Source organism: Microtus oregoni, unplaced genomic scaffold, assembly GCF_018167655.1.
Source record: "Microtus oregoni isolate MIOR12 unplaced genomic scaffold, Mior012 000046F_ref0000063, whole genome shotgun sequence".
NCBI classification, from domain to species: Eukaryota; Metazoa; Chordata; class Mammalia; order Rodentia; family Cricetidae; genus Microtus; species Microtus oregoni.
This window is the reverse complement of record NW_024543220.1, coordinates 11050808-11076719: the sequence shown is the minus strand read 5'-3', so window position 1 is coordinate 11076719 and position 25912 is coordinate 11050808. Positions and strand designations below refer to the sequence as shown.

The 25912-nt window shown below is 56.8% G+C and overlaps 5 protein-coding genes across 5 annotated transcripts in view; all 5 read left to right on the top strand.

Annotated features, from left to right (window-relative positions):
- LOC121435313 (H-2 class I histocompatibility antigen, Q10 alpha chain-like) overlaps positions 1–25912 on the top strand; it is a 731224-nt gene that overhangs the window by 49292 nt on the left and 656020 nt on the right. The gene's annotated exons all lie outside the window — the stretch shown is intronic.
- LOC121435272 (H-2 class I histocompatibility antigen, Q10 alpha chain-like) overlaps positions 1–25912 on the top strand; it is a 708503-nt gene that overhangs the window by 49616 nt on the left and 632975 nt on the right. The window lies entirely within an intron of this gene.
- Positions 1–25912, top strand: part of LOC121435270 (H-2 class I histocompatibility antigen, Q10 alpha chain-like) — an 808095-nt gene that overhangs the window by 174866 nt on the left and 607317 nt on the right. The window lies entirely within an intron of this gene.
- LOC121435275 (H-2 class I histocompatibility antigen, Q10 alpha chain-like) overlaps positions 1–25912 on the top strand; it is a 703994-nt gene that overhangs the window by 70765 nt on the left and 607317 nt on the right. The gene's annotated exons all lie outside the window — the stretch shown is intronic.
- Notch4 (notch receptor 4) lies at positions 716–25900 on the top strand. The gene is made up of 30 exons (XM_041634364.1): positions 716–864; positions 1573–1654; positions 1779–2074; positions 3732–4079; positions 4177–4299; positions 4412–4648; positions 4758–4913; positions 5836–6030; positions 8588–8701; positions 9273–9386; positions 9456–9578; positions 10946–11105; positions 12140–12285; positions 12506–12658; positions 13171–13288; positions 13509–13596; positions 14103–14253; positions 14565–14749; positions 18039–18291; positions 18496–18608; positions 19605–20128; positions 20551–20934; positions 21035–21210; positions 21599–21824; positions 21954–22026; positions 22529–22652; positions 23180–23475; positions 23788–23935; positions 24359–24456; positions 24617–25900. Exons 1-30 carry the CDS (start codon positions 795–797, stop codon positions 25226–25228), a joined length of 5886 nt encoding a protein of 1961 aa, XP_041490298.1. The 5' UTR covers positions 716–794; the 3' UTR covers positions 25229–25900.

Genomic DNA, 25912 nt, shown 5'->3' with positions numbered 1-25912 from the left:
CTACGGGTGTGACTCACAGATGGAGCATCTGTGTGGAACACGGGAGGCCTGGGTTCCAGCTCCACTGGGGGGTGGGCCCAGCATCGTGTCCGTTCCCCAGAAAGACACCAGGCATGGAGTCACGTGCCTTTTACCCCAGCACCCAGGAGGCAGATGCAGAAGGAGTCCCACAAGTTCCAAGCCAGCCGGGACCACATACACAGTGAGATCCTGTCTCAAAACACCTTTTTAAAAAGAATATCCTCCAGAAAGGGCCGAGGAAAGACCTAGACGATCCCTGGGTTCCCTCTGCCAAAGTGCCTGGCTTCAATTCAAGCCAAGTGCCTGGATCTGTGAGAAGTAGATGCTCCCAACACCTCTGTCTCCACATCCTGCCCCTCCTGGGACATGGAGGCAGCCACCCGCCACTCCCAGTCCTGTAAAAGAGAAACCACAGAGACAATGAAGAAGACAGGGACTCCTCCATGTGCCCTGCCCTGGGTCCTAGGAGCAAACCAGTCCCCCCTCCTCTCACCTGTCCACCAGCCGCACTGTCCTCTTCTCAGGGCCTGTCAGCGGACAGAGGCCCCTCCCTCACCCTCCCTTAGTGTTCCCTCATACACCAACCCCCCCCCCCCATCAGTAGGGTGTCCAGGACATTGTGTGACTCAGGAAACAGCTCAGACTGAGGCGTGCAGCAGGCCCAGAAGGAAGGAGGGGCGGTGGAGCCCGAGGAGGTGGCCTTGCTTGACCACAAGGGCTCTGAGGGTCTTTGCCTGAAGAGGGAGAGACCGGACCAGGGGCAGGCGCCTGGAATGCAGTCCCGGTCCCTGCTGCTGCTGTTGCTGCTGCTGCTGCCCAGTTTCTCAGTCATCCTGACCAGAGGTGAGGCAAGGCTAGAGGTGAAGGGGTGGAGAGATGCTTAGTGAGGTCAGGGAAGAGGGCCAAGGCCCGGGCTCTGAAGGAACACTGGAGGGGAGAAATTCTGTAGGAGCAGCCTGAAGGGAGCACTGACTGCTCCAGGGGCTGCTGAGACCCAGGCTTTTGGCCTGGTGCCGGGGTTGGTGCTGCTGTGGAGTGGGAAAGAGGATGCCCACCCCCAGAGAAAGGGCTCTTGGTGTGGGACAGACAGGAGAAAAAGCTGACCGCCTGCTACAGGGAATAGAGGAGCAAGAAGGGACATGGAGACATAGAAGGAACCACAAGGTCCCTTTCTGTCCAGCTGTCCCCACCCCCAGTGGCTCACTGCTGGCCTTTCCTGAAGGAAATCCCTTAGGTGCCTCAGCCATTCACCTCCCAGAAGCGCCTTGGCTCCCTCCTAATCCCAGTTGTCCTGCTTCCGGGGGACGGAGAATAAACAGGAAGGGGCTGGAGTAATAACAGAGTCGTGAATGGAAGAGCTGGGACCGGGACCATGTGGAGCCTGGGACTGGGGTGTGATGTGATGGAGAGGATGGCAGAGAGTACCACGCACAGCGCACCTGGGCCACGTGGGGGCTGCTGGTCACTGGCCTTTAAGGAGCACCTGGAGGGGGAAGGGCCATCACAGGTCCTTGGGCCGCCTCTCCTCCTCTCCTCTTGTATCCTCCCCAGAGCTTCTGTGTGGAGGTTCCCCAGAACCCTGCGCCAACGGAGGCACCTGCCTGAGGCTACCGCAGGGACAAGGAGCCTGCCAGTGAGTGTGGTTCACGGGAGTGGGAGCCGGAGAAGAGGAGGAGGAGGAGGAGGAGGAGGAGGAGGAGGAGGAGGAGGGAGAGCAGGAAGAGGGATGCCTGGCCTGAAATGTCCCTCTACCCCAGGTGTGCCCCTGGATTTCTGGGTGAGACTTGCCAGTTCTCTGACCCCTGCCGGGATACCCAACTCTGCAAGAATGGGGGCAGCTGCCAAGCCCTGCTTCCCATACCCCCAAGCTCCCCGAGCCCTGCTTCTCCACCGACCCCCGGCTTCTCCTGCACCTGCCCCTCTGGCTTCACCGGAGAGCGATGCCAAATCCACCTGGAAGACCTCTGTCCACCTTCTTTCTGTTTCAACGGGGGCCACTGCCATGTCCAGGCCTCGGGCCGCCCACGGTGTTCCTGCGAGCCCGGGTGGACAGGTAAGCACCCAGGGGTGTTTAGGCCAGCACCTAAGGAGGGGTGCGTCAGTCAGTCTTCCGGATGCCGCGACAAACACCAGACAAAAGCTTCCAAAGGGTTTGTTTCAGTTCAGCCTGCCGGTTCCGCACCATGGTGGGGGAGCCATGTGGCGGGAACAGACAGGAAGCGGGGTGCTCTTGTTACATGTCTGTTGCCCTGATGAACATCTGACAAAGAGCAGCACGGGGAGGAAAGGGTTTGTGTGGCCGATGTTTCCACGTGACAGCCCTTATGGAGAAGTCAAGGCAGAACCCAAGGCTGTCAATTACACAGCATCCTTGCCAGCTTCTTCTCACCTAGCTCCCTCCTGTCTTATAGCTCAGGTCCTCACCTAGGGAATGGCGCTGCCCACAGTGGGCTGAGCCCGCCTACATCAGTGACAGATATGCCCACATGCCAACCTGATCCAGACAGTTCCTCAGCAGAGGCTTTCTTCTCAGGTGATCCTAGACTGTGACAAGTCGGTAGACAAAAGCAGTCAGCGTGGAAACGAACGCTGATTCCCGGCTTGTTTTCTTCTTATGCAGTCCAGGACCCCAGTCCAGGGAACGGTGTTGCCCACTTTTAGAATAGGTCTTCCCACCCCGCTTGACCCAACCTAGAAACCATCTCTCTCCACATCTCCTTCTGGCCTCTACGGGTATCAGGCACACATGTGGTGTACAGACATACAAACAAAACACCCGTACACACACAAAAAAAAATATGTAAAATGGAAAAAAGGGGAAAAAAAAGAAACTGGGTAGGGACAGTTGGGCCATGGGTAGCACCTGCTGCCAGCCTGGGTTCAGTCCCTGGGATCCACACCACACAGTGGAAAGAGAGGAACAAAAGAACAGAAAAAAGAGCTGGAGATAACAGTTCAGTCGTAAACAGCTTGCCTGGCGTGCATGGATCGCTGCGTTTGCTGCAACGGTGCATGCTTCAACTGTGGCAGCACACACGCCTGTACTCAGGAAATAGAGAAGTTCAGATTCTCTAGAGATCAGACACGCTGAAGTTCAAAATCAGAGCAGACACTCTGGCACGCCTTTAATCCCAGCACTCAGAAGGCAGAGGCAGAAGGATCTCTGAGTTCGAGGCCAACCTGGTTCCAGGACACAGCAAGTTCTAGGACAGCCAAGACAGTTTAGAGAGACCCTTTGTCAAAAAAAGGAGGAAGAGAAGTTCAAAGTCATCTTTAGATTCATGGTGATGTGAGTCCTTGCCTTAAAGAAAACCAAAAACTAAATAACAAGAAATTCACTCGGAGAGGCAAAGTGACCCAGCAGGGTGGCTCCGAGGCTTTTCACCCCCCCCCCCCCCCAGAAGGTCACTGCAGGGAACCCAAGTTTTCCAGGGTACTCTGATTTGTAAAACTCCACTGTTAACTATGTGTGCTTTCCAAAGTAGAAGATATGAACCGTGTAATCACAACCCTTGTGACGTACAGCAAAACTGAGGCAGGGCATGGGGCACCAGAGGGAAGAGAGCAAGAGAGTAACAGGAGAGAGACAGGAAAAGAGGGCAGAGCGTGTAGCACATGCACACGGACCACTAGCAAGCTTAGCTGCATAAACTACGCCGAGCTGCGCCCGAATCAGCCCCTGCCCGCCCCACCCCTGTGCCCTGCTGCAGGTGAGCAGTGCCAGCTCCGAGACTTCTGCTCAGCCAAGCCCTGTGCCAATGGAGGCGTGTGCCTGGCCACATACCCCGAGATCCAGTGTCGCTGTCCGCCTGGCTTCGAGGGTCACACCTGCGAACGTGACATCAACGAGTGCTTCCTGGAGCCAGGACCTTGCCCTAAGGGAACTTCCTGCCATAACACCTTGGGCTCCTTCCAGTGTCTCTGCCCCGTGGGGCAGGAGGGGCCGCAGTGCCAGCTCAAGAAGGGACCCTGCTCTCCTGGAAGCTGTCTCAATGGAGGCACCTGCCAGCTGGTGCCAGAGGGAGACGCCACCTTCCATCTCTGCCTCTGTCCCCCAGGTAGAGACTCCTGGTGGCTCTCCTGTACCCCTCTCCCTGAGCACGGAGGGTCCTCTCCCCTGGGTGGGCTCCATGGCTGATTCCATGATCCTGTCAGGTTTCACAGGCCTGAACTGCGAGATGAATCCAGATGACTGTGTCAGGCACCAATGCCAGAACGGGGCCACCTGCCTGGATGGGCTGGGCACCTACACCTGCCTCTGCCCAGAGACCTGGAAGGGTGAGTCGTTCAGAGCAAGTGCGGGGTGGCGGCAGCACCCCCTCCCTCCATCCTCGCGAGGCTCCCAGTGCCAGCCCCCCCCCCCCCCCGTCCCCTCTCCTGTCCCCTGCAGGCTGGGACTGCTCTGAAGACATAGATGAATGTGAAGCCCAGGGTCCCCCTCGCTGCAGAAACGGTGGCACCTGCCAGAACTCAGCTGGGGGCTTCCACTGCGTGTGTGTGAGTGGCTGGGGTGGCCCAGGCTGTGACGAGAACTTGGATGACTGTGCACTTGCCACCTGTGCCCTGGGATCCACCTGCATTGACCGCGTGGGCTCCTTTTCCTGCGTCTGCCCACCTGGACGCACAGGTGCAGGCAGAGGATGCGGGGGTGGGGACATGGAAGGGGAGAAAGTTCCTGGAGGGCAACACGGAGTCCCAAGCAGCCTGCAAGAGCCTTGCCCCTCGGTCTCCCACAGGCCTCCTGTGCCACCAGGAAGACAGGTGTTTGAGCCAACCATGCCATGGCAATGCCCAGTGCAGCATCAACCCTCTGACAGGCTCTTTCTTCTGCTTATGCCAGCCTGGCTACTCGGGACCCACCTGCCACCAGGATCTGGATGAGTGTCAGATAGGTGAGGGTTCCCCCGCAGAGCCCCTCTGAGGCCAGGCCTCTGTGCTCAACAGAGGACACAGCAGACGGTTTATCAAGTTGAAAAACTAAACCAGGCATGACTTAGTGCGACGTAATCCCACGTGCCTGTAACCCCAGAATCCAGGGCACTGAAGCAGGAGGAGCCTCAACTACACACTGAGTTCCAGGGCATCCTGGGGTGCATGAGACTGACTCAGAAGAACAACAGGCAGGGCTGGTGGGGTGGTCTGTGGTTAAGGGACTTGCCACACAAGCCTCAGGACTGGAATTCAGATCACCAGAACCCACACAGAGGCGGCAAACGCCAGGTGGGCATGAGGGCCCATCTGTAATTCCAGCCTCCAAAGGCAAAGACAGGGGCTCCCCCAGAACAAGCTGACTGGATAGATTAGCCACACCTACAACGTCCGGGTCTGATAGACCCTGCTTCAGTGAGCAGGGGTGGGGAGCAGCAGAGGATTCCCAGCCTGCACCCTCACATTCACACATTGGGCCTCACCCACACTGCGTGCCCACACGTGTGCAAACATGTCGTCACACAAATTCATACCACACACACACACACAAATGGAAAATATAGATAGATAGATAGATAGATAGATAGATAGATAGATAGATAGATTGATAGATAGATAGATAGATAGATTGATTGATAGATTGATAGATAGATATAGATATATACAGCAAAAGCACAAAAGGCTTATTTACTTTGGAGGAGTCTCAACTGAGTTCAGCTCTTAGCCCAGTGCTCAACCCTCCGGACCCCATAGGTTGTCCCTGCCTGCTCCATTATAAACACACAGCCCCCTTCCCCATCAGACCCCCACACCTCCCCTGGCACCTTGGCCTCCTTGTCCTTCCACCCCTGGCCTCTGTGGATCTCAGCTCTCCTCTCCTCTCAGCCCATCAAGGACCCAGTCCCTGTGAACATGGCGGCTCCTGCCTCAACACCCCTGGCTCCTTCAACTGCCTCTGCCCGCCTGGTTACACGGGCTCCCGCTGTGAGGCCGATCACAATGAGTGCCTGTCCCAGCCCTGCCACCCAGGCAGCACCTGCCTGGACCTACTTGCCACCTTTCACTGCATCTGCCCACCAGGTACAGCTGGGCGGGGTCGTGGGTGGGAGAGACGGAGAAGTAACTTAGGACTGGTGGGGGATCGCCTAGCCCGAGTGACTGGCGGCAATTTCCCCAGCATGCCTCTTTCTCTCCCCATGTCCCAGCTAAAACTAGGGAACCCAAGCCCCCTAGGAGAAGGGCGGGCTGCCCTGTAATGAGACTGTGCACTGCGTAATTCAGGGGCAGGGTGTGCCACCGGTTTCACGATCATCAAGGAGCGTGTATCCTGGTCCGCTGTACATAGTGGCCTGGCCAAAGAGGACAGAACGACAGCACATTTGCCTGTCATACCAGCCCAGAACCCCCCCCCCCCAATTACACACTCTCCCTCAGAGAGGTGGAGCGTGAACCCTTGGCATTCCACACGGGTGGAGCGCTGGAGCCGGTGGTGCGATAGGAAAGGAATGCGCACGGCTGCCCACACTTGTGCCTCCATGAGAGGAGGAGAAAAAAAATGCTCATTGCATTCCCAGCTCATAAATTAAAAAGCTGACATCGAGAGATGGAGTGAGACCTCTCCAAGGTCACATTGTCAGTGAGGAGCAGAGCCAAGATTCAAACCCTGGGCTTCAACCACCCCACCCCCTACTGGAAGCCAAGCAATCCCCGAGCATCATGGCTCAGGCCACACACAGACCATGCACAGAGAAGCAGAAAAACTGCTTCCAAGGGACAAGTTACAGGTAGCAAGAGGGGTCACGACAGACTCCCCAGGAAAGAGGAGGGGGCATGGAGGTCAGAAGGCTGACCATGAGACTATTGAGACGAGGGTGAACTTAAAGGTGAAAAACAGGGCAACTCTGCCACTGTAATGTCTTTATTCAGATCCTCCTCCTCCACCATCACCATGAGACCAGCAATAACACCATCACCATCACTACCACAGCTACCACCACCACAACCACCATCATGACCATCAACAACATCATCACCAACAGCACCACAACCACCATCATGACCATCATTACCATCATCACCAACAGCACCACAACCACCGTCATGACCATCAATACCATCATCACCAACAGCACTACAACCACCATCATGACCATCATTACCATCATCACCAACAGCACCACAACCACCATCATGACCATCATTACCATCATCACCAACAGCACCACAACCACCGTCATGACCATCAACACCATCATCACCAACAGCACCACAACCACCGTCATGACCATCAATACCATCATCACCAACAGCACTACAACCACCATCATGACCATCAACACCATCATCACCAACAGCACCACAACCACCGTCATGACCATCAACACCATCATCACCAACAGCACCACAACCACCGTCATGACCATCAATACCATCATCACCAACAGCACCACAACCACCGTCATGACCATCAACACCATCATCACCAACAGCACTACAACCACCATCATGACCATCAACACCATCATCACCAACAGCACCACAACCACCGTCATGACCATCATTACCATCATCACCAACAGCACCACAACCACCATCATGACCATCAACACCAACAGCACCACAACCACCGTCATGACCATCATTACCATCATCACCAACAGCACCACAACCACCGTCATGACCATCAACACCATCATCACCAACAGCACCACAACCACTTCAATCATCACCAGCACTACCACAATGACCACCGCTACAATCACAACCATCACTACCACCATCACCACACCCCTGCCAGGATCCCTGCTCCCCTGGCACAGAGGCCTAGCTAGTACACAAGGGCGAAATCATCCTCCAGAAAGATGCCCACTTTTCCGCTGTACTTCGAGAATCTCAGGCTGGGCAGTCCACCAGGAGAGCCCCACACTCTAGGTACACAGAAAAGGCTTCAGACAGCAGTTCCCCTCAGCCCTCTGCAGGTACCCTGCTCCCAGAGCCTTCAGACCTGAGGGAAGCAGTCACACCCCCAGAGCAGCTAAGCCTCGGGGCAGCACTGGGGACAGCACTGGGGACAGCACTGGAGACAGCACTGGGGACAGCACTGGGGGACAGCACTGGGGGACAGCACTGGGGGACGGCACTGGGGACAGACCTGGGGACAGCACTGGGGACAGCACTGGGGACAGCACTGGGGACAGCACTGGGGGACAGCACTGGGGACAGCACTGGGGACAGCACTGGGGGACAGCACTTGGGACAGCACTGGGGGACAGCACTGGGGACAGCACTGGGGACGGCACTGGGGACGGCACTGGGGACAGCAATGGGGGACAGCACTGGGGGACAGCACTGGAGACAGCACTGGGGGACGGCACTGGGGACGGCACTGGGGACGGCACTGGGGGACAGCACTGAGGGACAGCACTGGAGACAGCACTGGGGGACGGCACTGGGGGACGGCACTGGGGACGGCACTGGGGACAGCACTGGGGACGGCACTGGGGACGGCACTGGAGGACAGTGGTATTCTGCAAGTCCAAGGCAGAGCTGCTGCAGAGCCCTGTAGCCCAGGCAGAAAGCCCGGCTGCCGCTGGCTGAGCCTGGCTGAGCCCCCTTCCCACCACGTCTGTGTCCTCAGGCTTGGAAGGGAGAGTCTGTGAGGTGGAGACCAATGAGTGTGCCTCTAACCCTTGCCTGAATCAAGCTGGCTGTCATGACCTGCTCAATGGCTTCCTGTGCATCTGCCTCCCTGGTAGGTGAAGAGTCCGGTCCAGGGAACCTCTAGAGGCCAGCATCTCTTTGAAGGCTCCTCCCTCTTCTTTTCAGCTCCCCAGACTCTTCCATCACAGCCCTAAATCCTCCCTTGCTCACTCCCCACCCTCACCCCTGCCCTGACAAGTCACTCTCCTTCCCTCTGTGTACCCCTCTGCACCTCGGGCTGGCTTTGGATGGGCCTCCAAAGACACAGAGAATGTCTCCTCCCCATGCTAACATGAGACAGCTTCTTTCTTTATCCGTGCTGGGGACAGAGGCAGGGCATGAATGCCTAAGGTAAGCACTCTACCTCTGAGCCACCCCGCAGCCCAGGTGCCATTACTACTCCCTAGCTCTATCACAGGGAGAAATGAGAGCCTGAGGGAAGCTGGGTAGCTTGCCCACAGCCCAGCAGCATCATAGCCAGCGGGGGCTGAGCTCCACCCTGTCTGTATCGCTTCTGTTGCCCTGCTAGCACCCTGAGTCTCCTCAGAAGACTCACTTTTGTTCACGCTGTGCCTCCCTGCGTGACCATGAGCACCCTCTGTTCCCACCCCCTCCCCTGCCAGGATTCACTGGTGCCAGGTGTGAGGAAGACGTGGATGAGTGCAACAGCGCCCCCTGTGCCAATGGGGGGCACTGCCGAGACCAGCCTGGAGCCTTCCACTGCGAGTGTCTCCCAGGTAAACTGAGGCTCAAACCCTGGGGGAGAGGGCCATCGGTGCAGTCTCTGACCCTCGCCTATGACACAGGCTTTGAAGGACCACACTGTGAGACTGAGGTGGACAAGTGTCTGACTGACCCCTGCCCCATGGGAGCCAGCTGCATCAATCTCCCAGGAGCCTTCTTCTGCCTCTGCCACCCTGGCTTCACAGGTCAGGAGACAACGGAAAGAACGGGGAGGGTGTGTGAGCCCACTGGAGGTGTGTGAGCCCCTGGAGGTGTGTGAGCCCCTGGAGGTGTGTGAGCCCCTGGAGGTGTGTGAGCCCACTGGAGGTGTGTGAGCCCACTGGAGGTGAGGAAGAGCCCGCTGGAGGTGTTTGAGCCCACTGGTGGGTGTTTGATGGTCCAGATGTGAAAACGGGATGAGAATAGCAGCCCTTAAACTAGGCAGGGCAAAAAGCATTTATAATGAGGCCGGGCGGTGGTGGCGCATGCCTTTAATCCCAGCACTCGGGAGGCAGAGGCAGGCGGATCTCTGTGAGTTCGAGACCAACCTGGTCTACAAGAGCTAGTTCCAGGACAGGCTCCAAAATCACAGAGAAACCCTGTCTCGAAAAAAAAAAAAAGCATTTATAATGAGCTGCAAGTGTGGTTCAGTAGCAGAGACCTTGCCAAGTATGCATGGTCCATGCTCCAATCCCCAGCACCGCAGGAAACGGTGCGTTAAATAAGAGGCTAAATGCAAGCAACTGTAAACATGACAACTGGTTTCAAAACACAGAGTCCACATGAAGGTGGACGGAGACAACAACTGGCCAAGTTATCATCTGGTCATGTACCACATGCCTGCCAACACCACACATAATACACACCACACACACACGTTTCATACACACACACCCCATACACCCTATACACACACAGACACACCGTACACACACACCATATACATACACATACCATACACATATACATACACCATACACAAACACACACCGTATACACCATACACACACCGCACACCATACACACACACCATACACACACACACCATACACACCATACACACACACACCATACACACACACACCATACACACACACCATACACACACCACACACATACACACCACACACATTACACCAACACACACACACATCTTAATTAATTAACTAAATGTCACAGCACCAGACCCAGACACAAGACTAGCACAGCTGTGGTTGTCAGGTGGCTGCACAGTCAGGCATCTCAGACTCACACTGCTCTTAAATTTTGAATTTTTAGTCGTTGTATGTTTTCAAAATTCTTGTAACTCCTACTTTCAGTTATGAGGCCCTGTGTCTTACCATGGACTGAAAATGGAAAGACTCCCTAGACGAAGTGACCCTGAGGGCAGACAGAGCAGCTCACGGAACGGGAGATAGCGGCTCGGAGCTGCAGGAGACCCAGAGCTGGGGAAGGACCAGGGCAAGGACAGCAGAGACCCAGAAAGGACAGGAGCATGAGGGGTGACCTTTGACCCTCAGGACGAACAGGGGCTTTCTTTCCTCTCAGACTCCTCTCCCACCCACACTCACAGGCCAGTTTTGTGACGTTCCCTTGTGCACCCCCAACCTGTGCCAACCTGGGCAGCAATGCCAAGACCAGGAGGACAGAGCCCACTGTCTCTGCCCTGATGGAAGTCCCGGCTGTGTCCCTGCCAAGGACAACTGCACCTGCCACCACGGCCATTGCCAGAGGTAAGAGCCTACCACCATGCCCTCCTTCCCATCAGCCTCAGCTAGGACAGAAGACAGCAGGGGGCGGGGTGCAAGCCTGCGGGATGCGGGATGTGACCTGTGGGGGAACAGGAGGGAGATGGCAAGCCATGGACGGGAGGCACAGCTGATGAGGGCACCTATGGAGGGGACCGTCTGAGCATTGTGGAGGTGGCCAAAGACGGCTAGAGGGCAGAGCGGGGAAGAGAATGACTACCAGGGCTGCTTGTCTCTGTTACCGAAACAGTTACTGGGCATCTCTGCGTGGTCACTTCCCGACACAGAACAAGCCAGGAGTGTTATCACAGGACGGTAATCCAAGTAAAGGCAACTGGATCAGGCAGCCAAGGCCGCAGGCAGCTAGATGGTAGGTTTTGTGGCTGACCTGAGCCACAGGAGACCCTGGAGAGAACAGGATAGGGTTGAGGGAAAAGAAAGGAAAAGAAGGAGAGAGAGAATGAGGGACTTGATAGGTCCCTCCCCTTTTTTGTTTGTTTTTTGAGACAGGGTTTCTCTGTAGCTTTGGAGCCTGCTCTGGCACTAGCTCTTGTAGACCAGGCTGGCCTCAGACTCACAGAAATCCGCCTGCCTCTGCCTCCCGAGTGCTGGGATTAAAGGGGTGCACCACCACTGCCCCCCCCTTGTTTTAAGCTAAAAATAAAAAAGGAGTGGGGCTTGTAGAAATGGCTCAGTGGTTATGAGCACTGGCCACTCCTGCAGAAGACAGGGGTTTGATCCCCAGAATCTATATGGTGGCTCACAGCCAAAACACCTCCAGTTCAGAGAATCCAGCATCCTCTTCTGGCCTCTCTGGCCTCCACAGGCACCAGGCACACACGTAGTGCCCAGACCTACTGCAGACAAACTCCCATACACATAGAAACAATAGGTAAACTAGGTCCTTAGAACAGGAACAGAAGGCAAACAGAGTCGGAGCCAAAAAGGAGATGGTCTCAGGGTCCAGTCAACAAGGCAGGAGGGAAAGAGATGGACCGTCTCCTTTTCTTTATGATCAGATCCTCGTGTGTGTGTGATGCGGGCTGGACTGGACCAGAATGTGAGACAGAGCTTGGGGGTTGCATCTCCACTCCCTGTGCCCATGGGGGAACCTGCCACCCCCAGCTCTCTGGCTACAACTGTACCTGCCCCACGGGATACACAGGTGAGTCTCTCCCTATACCGTATATACTCCAGCCTGTTGCCTCACAAACCAAGGCTGTGGCTAGGCCCTCTGGAGGAGAAGGGAGTGTGGGCCGCGGGGGCATCACCGGTGACTCCTGGGTAGAAGGAGAGGTCGGTGGGACAGGGGATTTCAGGGCACGGTGAGGAAGGAGATGAAAAGCAGAAAGCAAGAGTCTCAGAGTTGCCTGTCCTTCCCTCAGGGCTGTCCTGTAATGAGGAGGTGACAGCTTGTCATTCAGGGCCCTGTCTCAACGGAGGCTCCTGCAACACCAGCCCTGAGGGCTATTTCTGCACCTGTCCTCCGAGTCACACAGGCTCCCACTGCCAAACCCTTATCGACCACTGTGTGTCTGGTGAGTTCTGTCCTGGGTTCTGAACCACAGCTAGGTACAGGGACCAGGCAGGTCGTGTGTGTGTGTGTGTGTGTGTGTGTGTGTGTGTGTGTGTGTGGTGATGGCACAGGACAAGCTCCAAAGTTACAGAGAAACCCTGTCTAGGAAAACCAAAAAAAAAAAAAAAAAAGATATTTTAACTGGAGACTGGGGATACAGTTCAGATGGTAGAGGGCATGCCTAGCATCCATGAAGCCTGCTCACTTGTAACCCCAGCTCTTGGGGGCTGGGAGCGGAGGATCGGGAGTCCACCCTGGTTACATGTCCAGCTGAGAAATGGCTCAGAGGGTCAAGCCCTAGCCATCAGGCCTGAAGCCTGGAGTTTAGTCCCCAGGACCCTCTGGTTTTAAATAACTAACTGGACATCCCTAAGCTGTACTGGTGAGCGGCAGACCACCTCTGTGCTGTGTGACCAAGGTCACGGGCCAGGTTACAGGCGTGGAACCCAACCCCTCACAGACTCCTCTCTCCAGCCTCGTGCCTCAACGGGGGTACCTGTGTGAACAAGCCTGGCGCTTTCCTCTGCCTCTGTGCCAGGGGCTTCCAGGGGCTCCGCTGTGAGGGGAAGATCAAGCCCAGCTGTGCAGACAGGTGAGCACGGTGTGAGGCCCCCAGGAGGAGCGGAGGAACCCTCAGCCTCCCATTTCCTCCCCACCTCTCCTTGAGCTCTAGGCTGTCACGGCTCCCCATCCTCTGGATGCCCCTCCTCCAAGGAGCTGACCTACATTTCCCCACAACCCAACTTGTTACCCCACATTACACGCTCCCCATCTTCCAGACCTTCCTACCACACTGTCTCTGTCTTTTCCAGCCCCTGCAAGAACAAGGCGACCTGCCAAGATACACCTCAGGGTGCCCGCTGCCTCTGCAACCCTGGCTATACAGGAAGCAGCTGCCAGGTGAGGTGCAATCAGCCAGATGTGCCAAGTGGGAGAGGCTGGAGAGCTCCAGCTAGCGGGGTCTTGGGGACTAAGGGGTGGGCAACAGGGAACCTGGGACAGATGTCCACACGAAGGGATGTGAGGAAGCCTAGGGATTAGCTTCTCACTTGGGTGTGAGGTGAAGACAGGAAAGCTGGGCAGGGTGGTGCACACCTGTCATCCCAACACTTGGGAGGCAGAGGCAAAAGAATCAGGAGTTCAAGACCAGCCTCAGCTACATGACAAGTTTGAGGCCATCTTGGAGTAGATGAGACCTTATCCCCCACTCCCACCCAACACCCCAAGAAAGTCTGAGTGTTGGGGTAAGCTGGACGGATTTCTGATACTGGAGACTGTACTGGAGAGGGTATCGGCTCAACCTTCTTAGAAATGAGAGGGTTTGAGGGAGCCACAGCTGACAGAGGCTCCTCTCTGGGTCTCAGAAGTGCAGGCTTTCCTGTCTCATAGTCTCTTCCAACCCCCAGACTCTGGTTGACTGGTGTGCCCAGAAGCCCTGCCCACACACTGCCCGATGCCTCCAGAGTGGCCCCTCCTTCCAGTGCCTGTGCCTCCAAGGATGGGCAGGACCTCACTGTGATCTCCCTGTATCCTGCCAGAAAGCTGCAGTGAGCCAAGGTACCAGCCCCTGGACCAACCGGGGAGCAGAGCGCTCCCCTGTCCCAACCCCCAGGGCAATCACGGAGCTATGTCACAGCCAAAACAACCAAGAGAAACTAGATTTATCCCACAGTTCAGCACACAACGCACCCTCACACGGGTCTGCTCTGCGACTACAGTCATTACCAACAGCCCAGGAGGGCCACAGTTTAACACAGCCACTAGCAGCGAGTCTCACCGGAGCCAAGCAGTCCCACCACGGCTAGAACACCCTGGGATGGACGGACATAACCCAACAGCACCGACATCTCTCCTGTCTATCTCCCCAGGCGTGGAGGTCTCTGACCTGTGCCAGAATGGAGGCGTCTGTATCGACAGCGGCTCCTCCTACTTCTGCCACTGCCCTCCTGGATTCCAGGGCAGGTCGTGCCAGGACAGAGTAAACCCCTGTGAGTCCAAGCCATGCCAGCACGGGGCCACCTGCGTGGCCCAGCCCAATGGCTATGTCTGCCAGGTAAGAGGTCTAGAGGGGTAAAACACGACAGCGCGGTCGAGTAGGTGAGAACCAAGTTCACCCAGTCCCCTCTTTGACCCACGCACCCAACCCCCACCAGGTCAGGCCATTCCACCACTACCTCTTTTCCCTTCTTTTATCTGTCTATCTATCTATCTATCTATCTATCATCTATCTATTTAGAATTCTACCTTGATATCTACATCAAACTCCTACAACCCTGGCCTCCACATTTGTTCTTCTGCTGGTTCAGTCTTCATCCCACTGCCAAGGGGATCTACTAAAACAGAAGCTGGCCTGTCCCTCCCTCATTAACACCTCCAGGGACAGCTTCTTCCAAAGTCCCGCAGGACTGTCTTCCCGCTGTCCTCAGGCCACACCTGCTCCTGTCCCGGCTTGTCGCCCTTGTCATGTGTGTCTCCTGTCCCCCACCCCACCACACACACCACACACACACACACACACACACACACACACACACACACACACGGCCCGGCTCGTCATTGTGTCCGTGTCCTGTCCCCCATCTCACCACACAAACACACACACACACACACACACACACACACACACGGCCATGCACTGCTCACCGCTCCGGCTGCTTCTCACACACCCAAGGGGTCCTGCCTTTGAACCCCAGGCTCTGCTGCTGCTATGCCCAGAGCAGCCTTTCCCCACCTCGCCTCTTCCTCTTCCACCGCAGGGTGGCCTGGAGGCCCTTGCCCCCCCCCTCAATGTCCCATGTTTCTCAGAGTTGGAGGAGGGCTTCTCCTCATTGGTCCAGGCCACTACCCAGGAGAGGAAACACTGGGACTAAAGAGCAACCAGTCCAAACCCTGTGCTCAGAAACACAACGTTTTTAAATTGTGTGTGTGAGTGCTTTGCCTGTATGTATGTGCGTGCACCACATGCACATGCATGCCCAGCACCTCTGGAGGCCAGAAGATTCCGATCCCCTGGAACTGGAGCTGCTGACAGTTGTGAGCCGCCATGCGGGTGCTGGGAATCGAACCCAGGCCTCTGGGAGAGCAACAAGTGCTCTTAATCATTGAACCTCTCCTGCCTCTAAACACAGATGCTTTTTTTTTTTTTTTTGAGACAGGGTTTCACTGTGTAGCCTTGGCTGGCCCAGAACTGGCTACTAGTCTATAAACCAGGCTGGCCTCTACTACCCACCCACCCACCCCACTTCTGGCCTTGAACTCACTGCGTTGCTTTGGTTGGACAACCTTTAACTCTCCTGGTACTGGGGTGGCAGGTGTGCACCCTACTTTATAGCTATGGGGATCAAACCCAGGATCATGTGTATTCTTAGTTAGGGTTTCTGTTTCTATGGGAATGACAATGGGCGCAATCAAGAAACCGAAATAACCACCTCGTTCCAAGCTGCAGAGGTTGCAAGAAGTGTGGGGGTAAATGGGAACTGGAGAAGGGGGCCTTTGAGAGGGGCGGGCTTGTGAGTAGGGACAGCGGGAGCGCTGACCCTGACAACAGACACCAGAGTCTACTGAAGGGCCACAAGTTCTAGTCAGAGGTAAGGAGAGTGACCACCTGCCCTGCCCATTTTAGCAGGCAGGAACTTTCTTCAGCCCTTGAGGGAAAGGGCACGACCTTGGAAAAAGGACTTTCTTGGGGGACTAGATGCTGTGAGAGCCACCGGGTCCAGACAACTCTTTTTGGTTTTTTTTTTTTTAAATATTTATTTATTTATTATGTATACAATATTATGTCTGTGTCTATGTCTGCAGGTCAGAAGAGGGCACCAGACCCCATTACAGATGGTTGTGAGCCACCATGTGGTTGCTGGGAATTGAACTCAGGACCTTTGAAAGAGCAGGCAATGCTCTTAACCTCTGAGCCATCTCTCCAGCCCCTCTTTTTGGTTTTTTGAGACAGGGTTCTCTGTAGCTTTGGAGACTATCCTGGAACTAGTGCCTGTAGACCAAGCTGGCCTTGAACTCACAGAGATCCACCTGCCTCTGGAGTGCTGGGATTAAAGGCTCCACCACCACCAGTCTCGCAGCTGAGAGTCCTACATCTTGATCAGCAGGCAGCAGGAAGAGACAGGGAGCCACTAGGCCTAGCCTGAGTTTCTGACACCTCCAAGCCCACCCCCTAGTGACACACTTCCTCCAGCAAAGCCACTTCTGCTCCAACGTGGTCACCCCCTACCGGCTTGTGGGGGGGAGGCATTTTTATTCAAACCACCACACAAGGCAAACACTTTTCCCACTTAGTTATGTCTCCCAGCATCGCCATATCTAACCCTTACGAACATGTTCAGACAAAGAGAAGCAGGGTGGGGCTAGGGATGACCCTGTCTCAAAAATGAAGAGACGCTCACTCACTATTCCCCTCCATGCCCCCATGAGGCACCCTCCACGCATTCCCACAGCCTCTGGAGTCTCTGTCCATTTTCTCCGACTCCTCTCCGAAGCTTCCTTCTGGCATGCCATCTGGCACAGAACTTGTAACTTTGCCCTCACAAAGGAAAAGCCGCAGTGTGGCTCTGGGCAATGCCAGTCTTGCTTTGATCCTCGCCCCAGACAAGGCCGCGTGGCTTTCGAAAGTAGCTTCACCTTTTGGCCAACTGTTTCGTTATCTGCGGAGTGAGGATTAAGTGTGACGTTTCTTTAGAGCTGCTAAGAGAACCGTGTGATACTGATTACACAGTCAGCACTATCTCTCTGTCGACCAAACTTCCCTGAACCGGGATGAGAACTACCCTCCCCTTCTTCTGTGCTACAGAAGACACTGCCTAGCGGGGGAGGTGGCTCAGCCAGGAAAGCACTCGCCTCAAAAGCCTGAAGATCTGAGTTCAGATCCCCGAAACCTGAGTACAAAGCTGGGCTCAGCAACACATGACTGTAGTCCCGGTGAGATGGAGGCAGAGACAGGCAGATCCTGGGGAGTTAGCGGGCCAGCTTTCCTGGCCTGACTGACAAAGCTCCCAGCGAATGAGAGGCCCTATCTCAAACAAAAGATGGAAAAGCCCTCTGGCCTACACACGTGTACACATGCATGTACACACACATACGCATGTCACAAGCAGGTATTCAGGGGACGCTTAACAAATCAATGAGAGCGGCTGGGGAGTAAGTTGGTAGGGAAAAGAATGAGGCAGTGCCCAGTGTCACTTGTTTGGGACCGAGGGCTAAGCTCTGTCACGGAAGAGTAGCATGTCGTGTTTAAGGCAGGCTGTGAGGGATGAGGGGTGCGACCGTTGACAGGGAGGCCGGCGGACTGCCTTGAGCTCAGCTCATCCAGTGCCTCATCTCCCTGTCTCCAGTGTGCCCCCGGCTACGAAGGACAGAACTGCTCCAAAGAACAGGACGCTTGTCAGTCTCAGCCCTGCCACAACCACGGAACCTGCACCCCCAGGCCTGGAGGCTTCCACTGTGCCTGCCCTCCAGGATTTGTGGGGCTGCGCTGTGAGGGGGATGTGGACGAGTGTCTCGACCGACCCTGCCACCCCACGGGCACTGCAGTCTGCCACTCTCTAGCCAACGCCTTTTACTGCCAGTGTCTGCCTGGACACACAGGTGAGGCCTGGGGTCTCTGGGGCACAGCTAAGACCGGGAACACCCAGACAGTCCCTCGCCCTCTGCCTCCACACCTCTCCCCAGAGAAGATGCCCCGGCATCCTCTTGCCCACATAGTGTGTGCTGAACCCACTGTCAGGAGTAAGTCAAGACAGAGGCAGTGACTGAAGCCAGGTGTGATCTCTAATCTTGCCCCCACCACAGGCCAGAGGTGTGAGGTGGAGACAGACCCCTGCCAGAGCCAGCCCTGCTCCAATGGAGGGTCCTGTGAGGTCACAACAGGACCACCCCCTGGCTTCACCTGCCACTGCCCCAAGGTAAGTGCTGCAACCCCTGTTTCTCTCTAAGGTAAGAATGCCAGAGCCAGAACCCTAGGGCGGTGAGCAGGGAAACCCCGGAGACAGGATAACTGGAGAGGGCCCAAGTTCACCGCGGTTCTCAGAAACAGGGGAAAGGCAATATCAGAGGGCAGCAGTGGTGCAATTTATCCTCCCTGCACTTGGGAGGTAAGGCAGGAGGCTCAAGAGTTCAAGGTGAGGCTGGAGAGAGGACTCAGAGGTTAAGAGTTCAAGGCCATCCTTGGCTTGGCTACGGTGCAGTGGAGGTCGATCTGGGCTACACAGGACTATCTCAAAAGAACAAAAAGAAATAAAACCAGCCCTTCCTAGAATGGCTTTAGACAAGTTCTTTAAACTCTGTGTGGGGACAGGCGCGAGTGAGGGCAGGAACTGGCTGAAGCCTCCCTTATGACTACAGGCTGTACCTTCCTTCATTGTCCTAACATAACATTCAGGAGCCAAACCCCTTCTGGAAGGAAGAGGAGAGCTTGCGACCTCTCCCAGGACACAGCAAGTGGTCAATTGCACTACCCGATTAGTCTTCATGGGCCCTGAAACTGAGTATAGCTGCACAGCCCCACTTCACCCATTCCCACCACCATGGATGTGGCAGCTACGTGTGGAGTTAGCAGGGGCGTAGCTGCAACGTTCATTACAATTGACTTGATGCAGCCGGGCGGTGGTGGCGCACGCCTTTAATCCCAGCACTCGGGAGGCAGAGGCAGGCAGATCTCTGTGAGTTCAAGGCCAGCCTGGTCTAAAGAGCTAGTTCCAGGACAGCTAGGACTGTTACACAGAGAAACCATGTCTTGAAAAAAACAAAAAATAAAATAAAATAAAAATTGACTTCATGCTCTCTGAGGCTCCTCTTGCATATGACAGTCTAGAGCCCTCTGTGCATGGTTATCCCCGGCGCTTGCTTCAGGAAGACTGACTGATACAAGGTTCTTTTGTATTTTCTCCTCTCTGCCACAGGGTTTTGAAGGCTCCACCTGCAGCCACAAAGCCCCTTCCTGCGGCACCCATCATTGCCACCACGGAGGCCTATGTCTGCCCTCCCCTAAGCCAGGCTCCCCACCCCTCTGTGCCTGCCTCGGTGGCTTTGGGGGCCCTGACTGCCTGACACCCCCAGCTCCACAAGGTTGTGGGCCCCCCTCGCCCTGCCTGCACAATGGTAGCTGCTCTGAGATCCCCAGGTCGGGCAATCCTGGCTTTCAATGCTCCTGCCCTCCTGACTCTCCAGGGCCCCGGTGTCAAAGGCCAGGGGAGAATGGGTGTGAGGGCCGAGGTGGTGATGGGGCTTGTGATGCTGGCTGCAGCGGCCCAGGAGGAGGCTGGGATGGAGGGGACTGCTCCCTGGGGGTCCCTGACCCCTGGAAGGGCTGTCCCCCCCATTCCCAGTGCTGGCTTCTTTTCCGGGATGGGCGGTGCCACCCACAGTGCGACTCTGAGGAGTGTCTGTTTGATGGCTATGACTGCGAAACCCCTCCAACCTGCACGTGAGCCTGGAGCCTGGGAATGGGGTGGGATACGGGCGGTGGGGAGACATACATGCCCGAGCTACAGGATGCCCACACTGGACTCCAGGGAGTGTCCGTGCTAAGAAAAACCCTGGGTTCCAACCCAGGGATGGAATGACTGACAGTGGGGGGCACAGCCTTTGTCTGGACCCCTGAGAACTCTAAGGTCTCAGGCCTCAGCTTCCCTTCCCCAGACCTTCTGCCACAGAAAACCTCCCCTGGCAACCAGCACTCCCAAGAGAAAGGGTCTTGGACCCTCTTTCTGGGAGAGGGGCAGGATGAAAGGTTGGTCTCAGGAGATGGTGTTTGGCCACCACCCTTAGCCACTAGAGAGCCAGAGGTAACGGAGAGGCAGTGAATCTCTGTGAAGAGCCCTGAGTCCATCTCTCCTCTACCCGCAGCCCAGCCTACGACCAGTACTGCCGAGATCACTTCCACAATGGCCACTGTGAGAAAGGATGCAACAGCGCTGAATGCGGCTGGGACGGGGGCGACTGCAGGCCAGAAGACGGAGACCCGGAGTGGGGGCCCTCCCTGGCCCTGCTGGTGGTGCTGAGTCCCCCAGCCCTGGAGCAGCAGCTGCTGGCCCTGGCCCGAGTGTTGTCCCTGACTCTGAGGGTCGGGCTCTGGGTGAGGAAGGACAGCGATGGCAGGAACATGGTGTTCCCCTATCCGGGGACCCGGGCCAAGGAGGAGCTGAGCGGAACTCGGGATTCCACTTCCAGGGAAAGACAAGCCCCTCACACCCAGCCTCCAGGCAAGGAGCCAGACCCCCTTGGTGCCGGGTAAGCAGAGATGGAGGGGAGGGCCAAATGTTAGTTATTTAGATGGAGTAGAAAAGGAGCAGGGGCCAAACGGGGGGTCCCTGAAGTGCCTCTTCTCCAGGTTTGTGGTGGTGATGGGCGTGGATTTGTCCCGCTGTGGTCCGGAACACCCTGCATCACGCTGTCCCTGGGACTCCGGGCTCCTGCTGCGCCTCCTTGCTGCAATGGCCGCAGTGGGGGCCCTGGAGCCCCTGCTGCCTGGACCCTTGCTGGCTGCTCACCCTCAAGCAGGGACCAGTAGGTGACCCTACCACCCCCCCTTGACCTTTGTGCATGCCATCTCTGGTAGAGATCAAAAAGTGAGACCCAAAATGTGGTGTGGGAAACTTGGTCTCCCTAACACCTCCTCTTGGAAATGAATCTCCCCCTGGGACATGCATTCAGTGGTCTCCCGATTGCCCTAAGAACTTTTACTAACCTCTGGCATAGTCCTATGACCAGCCTTGGGCTCCGGCTTATTAAAGAACAGTAGCTAGCATTCCTAACACATCGTATCATACTGCTCCCTAAGCATTTTACCGTTAACACGGTTACCTGTGACGGGTGAGGAAACTGAGGCAGGCTACTCCACTGGCCCTGTCTCCCTGAGAATGCGCCCCCTTTGTAACTGTCTATCTCCTACCAGGGCCACCTACCGAGCAGCTTCCCTGGCCTGTTCTGTGTTCACCAGTGGCTGGGGTGCTTCTCCTGGCCCTTGGGGCGCTCCTTGTCCTCCAGCTCATTCGGCGGCGGCGGCAACGGCGAGAACATGGGGCCCTGTGGCTGCCCCCTGGCTTCATTCGAAGGCCTCGGACACAGCAGGCACCCCACCGGCGGAGGCCCCCGCTAGGCGAGGACAGCATTGGTCTCAAGTGAGACTGGGGAGGGGAATGCCAAGGGTGCTCAGAAATACTGCTGCAGACCTGGAGGGTTTCTGGATGCTGGAGATGCTGATGGGCTCTAGCCTATATAATTAACCCCTACCTACTCACCCCCTCCAGGACGCTGAAGCCAGAGGCAGAAGTGGATGAGGACGGAGTAGCCATGTGCTCGGGCCCTGAGGAGGGAGAGGAGGTGGGCTGGATGAAAGGTTGGGGTGGGAATGGCGTAGAGGTGCCAAGGCTGGGGTAGGAATGGCACGGAGGTGCCAAGGCTGGGGTGGGAGTGGCACGGAGGTGCCAAGGCTGGGGTGGGAATGATTTGGAGGTGCCAAGGCTGGGGTGGGAATGGTGTGGAGGTGCCAAGGCTGGGGTGGGAATGGTGCGGAGGTGCCAAGGCTGGGGTAGGAACGGAATGGAGGTGCCAAGGCTGGGGTGGGAATGGCACGGAGGTGCCAAGGCTGGGGTGGGAATGGTGCGGAGGTGCCAAGGCTGGGGTGGGAATGGTGCGGAGGTGCCAAGGCTGGGGTGGGAATGGCGTAGAGGCGCCAAGGCTGGGGTGGGAGTGGCGTAGAGGCGCCAAGGCTGGGGTGGGAGTGGCGTAGAGGTGCCAAGGCTGGGGTGGGAGTGGCACGGAGGTGCATTGGCGGTGCAAAGACAACTCTGTGGCCTTCACTACCCCTTGCTCTTGCCCCAAGGCTGAAGAAACAGCCTTGGTCTCCAAGCGCCAGCTCTGGCCACTGAACAGCGGCTGTGGAGAGCTCCCACAAGTAGCCATGCTGACACCCCCTCAAGAGTGTGAAACGGACCCGTGTGGACCTGGTAAACAACCAACCTAGAACCCCCAAAAATCCTAGTGACCCTTTTAGAGGCAAAGCCCATTAGTATCCAAACTGGAGTCTTTCGAACAGCGGCTCTCAGAGCCGGGGCCTGGGACAGAACAGCACCATGGGGAGATGTCAGGAATAAACTCAAACTCTCAGCAAGCTGCCGTGCGGAGCAACCTAGCCAGCCCTCTAGACAAGTGCGTCTCAGGTCCAGGCCTGAGAGCCTTGGAGAACGTCCTGCTCTTGTTCCTGCTGAACTGCTAAATCAAGAGCTACATGTACTGCCGAATGCCTTTAATCCCAGCACTGGGGAGGCAGATCTCTGTGAGTTTAAGACTAGTCTGGTCTACGGAGTGAGTTCCAGGACAGTCATAGCTACATAGTGAGACCCTGTCTAAATCCCCTTCCCAACCCCTCCCCACCCAGACAAGAGGCAGAGCTTGTCTAACAGCTGCAGTTCTCCTGGCGGCCAAGTAGTTCTTGTGTTCTTTCATGTGGTCTTGCACTCACTCTCACTCACAGATGGGGCGGCACCCCTGATGCCCGCAGTCTTCTGTGAGCCAGTGGAATCCACGATTGTCCAGGGGCCGTGGCTGGGAAGTCCTAAACCCTGGAAACCACTGCTGGATAGAGGGGCCTGCCCCCAGGCTCGTACTGTGGGCACTGGAGAGACACCCCTGCACCTGGCTGCCCGATTCTCTCGACCAACCACTGCCCGCCGCCTCCTTGAGGCTGGGGCCAATCCCAACCAGCCTGACCAGGCGGGGCGCACCCCACTTCACACTGCAGTGGCTGCTGATGCTCGGGAAGTCTGCCAGGTCAGCCCTCACTGGGGTCCCCACATGAACTAGCAGTAAGCTTGCAAGTAAAATGGAGAGGTCTTCTCTAGGGTCTGACAAGGAGGAAACTGAGACCCACGATCTGACAGGTAGCAACCGGAGAGGGTTGAATGGCCTACCATTTAATCCCAGCACCGGGGAGGCAGAGGCAGGCACATCTCTGAGTCCCAGGCTAGCCTGGGCTGCACAGTGAGACCTTGTCTCAAAACCAAACAGACAACAAAAGCATGAGGGGCCTGGCCTAGAAGTCCATGGTAACCCAGGGGTCACAGGCCCTTTCTGTCTCCCCAGCTCCTATTGGCTAACAGACGGACTGCCGTGGATGCACGCACAGAGGACGGGACTACACCTCTGATGCTGGCTGCCAGGTTGGCAGTGGAGGACCTGATTGAAGAACTGATCGCAGCCCGAGCAGATGTGGGAGCCAGAGATAAAAGGGGTATGGTTGGAGCTGGTGTGCTTCCGAAATGTTAGGCAGAGCAGGAATGAGGTGAGGTTCAACTAACAGGCACAGCAGGGATTGAGAGGTACGAGTGAGTTTCCCCTTCGCCGTCAACTACACATCTTGCCTCAGTCCGTGAAACTGGGATGTTAGAAGTATCTGCGGGAATGGGATGGGGATACTCCGGTCCCACCGGTCCAGAACAATACCCATTGTCCCTCCCGCGCGCCGCTGACGTCACCAGGGCAACGCTTGCCGCCGACTGTCGGTTGCCAAGGCAACGCTTCCCGCCTCTCTGAGAAACCCAAGTAGTCGTCCCGTCCCCCACCCCTCATCACCAAGGCCAGAACCCGTGGGAAACTGGAACGCAGGAGTCTGGCCCCCACTTGCGGGGTAACCGGCTCCCATGTGGTGCCCTAGGAAAAACCGCCCTGCACTGGGCCGCAGCTGTAAACAACTCCCGAGCGGCCCGCGCCCTCCTCCAGGCTGGCGCTGATAAAGATGCCCAAGACAACAGGGTGAGCCCCTGCCGCAGACGCCCCGCAGAACAAGCCGAAAGCACGGGAACCCCGCAAGCTCACGGTGGGGGTGGGAGCGTCTGGCGGGAGGGGACTGCACCCGGTGGGCGGGGACTCCCTGACCGCTCCGCCCTCGGGCTTCCCGGTCCCCGCCCCGCAGGAGCAGACGCCGCTGTTCCTGGCGGCGCGCGAAGGAGCCGTGGAGGTGGCGCAGTTGCTGCTGGAGCTCGGGGCGGCCCGTGGGCTGCGGGACCAGTCCGGGATGTCCCCGGGCGATGTGGCCCGGCAGCGAAGCCACTGGGACCTACTGACGCTACTGCAGGGGGCGGGGCCGCCGGAGGCCCGGGCGCACTCACGCATCGCGCCGGGGGGCGGGGCCGCGCCGCGCTGCCGGACGCTGTCGGTGGGAGCGCGCCCGCGCGGGGGCGGAGCCTGCCTGCTGGCTCGTGCTGGGTCCGTGGACTTGGGGGCTCGCGGGCGCGGGGGCGCGGTGTACGCGCGCTGCCGGAGCCGGTCTGGAAGCTCCGTAGAGCCGCCCTTGCGCGGCCGCCGGTTTTCCGCGGGCTCCCGTGGGCGACACGGGGCCAGGGCAGCACTGGATGACTGGCCTCGCGACTGGGTGGCCCTGGAAGCCTGCGGCTCCGCCCGCAGTGCGCCGATCCCGCCTCCCAGCCTGACCCCGTCCCCGGAACACGGATCACCTCAAGTTGCCTGGGGTCTTCCAGTCCACCAAGAGGTGCCCTTAAACCCGGGTGGAGAGAGTCAAAACTAGGCAGCTGCACGGAGGGAAGGGAATGACGGGCATTCCGGAAGACTCCAGACTTAATAAGCGCTGTGCTCGCTTGTCCTCTTTATAGAAGATGCACAGCCCCGGGAAGAGGATTTAGGATCTCCGAGTGACACACGTCGAGCTTTCCCTGGAAAATAGAGCAGCTACAGGAGAACAAAGTGGACTTTGAGAATCCCTAAACTGGAACCAAAAACGGTGGACAAACTGGGTGTAAAATGTGTCTTGTGGGCCGGGCGGTTGGTGGCGCACACCTTTAATCCCAGCCCTCGGGAGGCAGAGGCAGGTGGATCTTTGTGAGTTGGAGGCCAGCCTGGTCTATAAGAGCTAGTTCCAGGACAGGCTTGAAAGCTACAGAGAAACCCTGTCTTGAAAAACTACAAAAAAAAAAAAAAAGTGACTGTGTATGGTTTCCCACGGGGAACTAATGCACTCCACTGCCCACAAGTAGCCGGCAAATATTTATTGAGCACCTACTATGTGCCAGGCGTGTGGATGATGAGGGGTAACCAGTAGCCGCCTCTGCTGATGACTCCTTGACCTCCCTCTGTTACCCCCCCCCCCAGGAAAACGGTGCAGGGATGAGGCTTTGCTCTCTGGCCTCTGCTATCTCTAAGAACCCCAAACTCATGATAATAAAGCTGATTTAAAGTGTTACTTTGTCCGAGG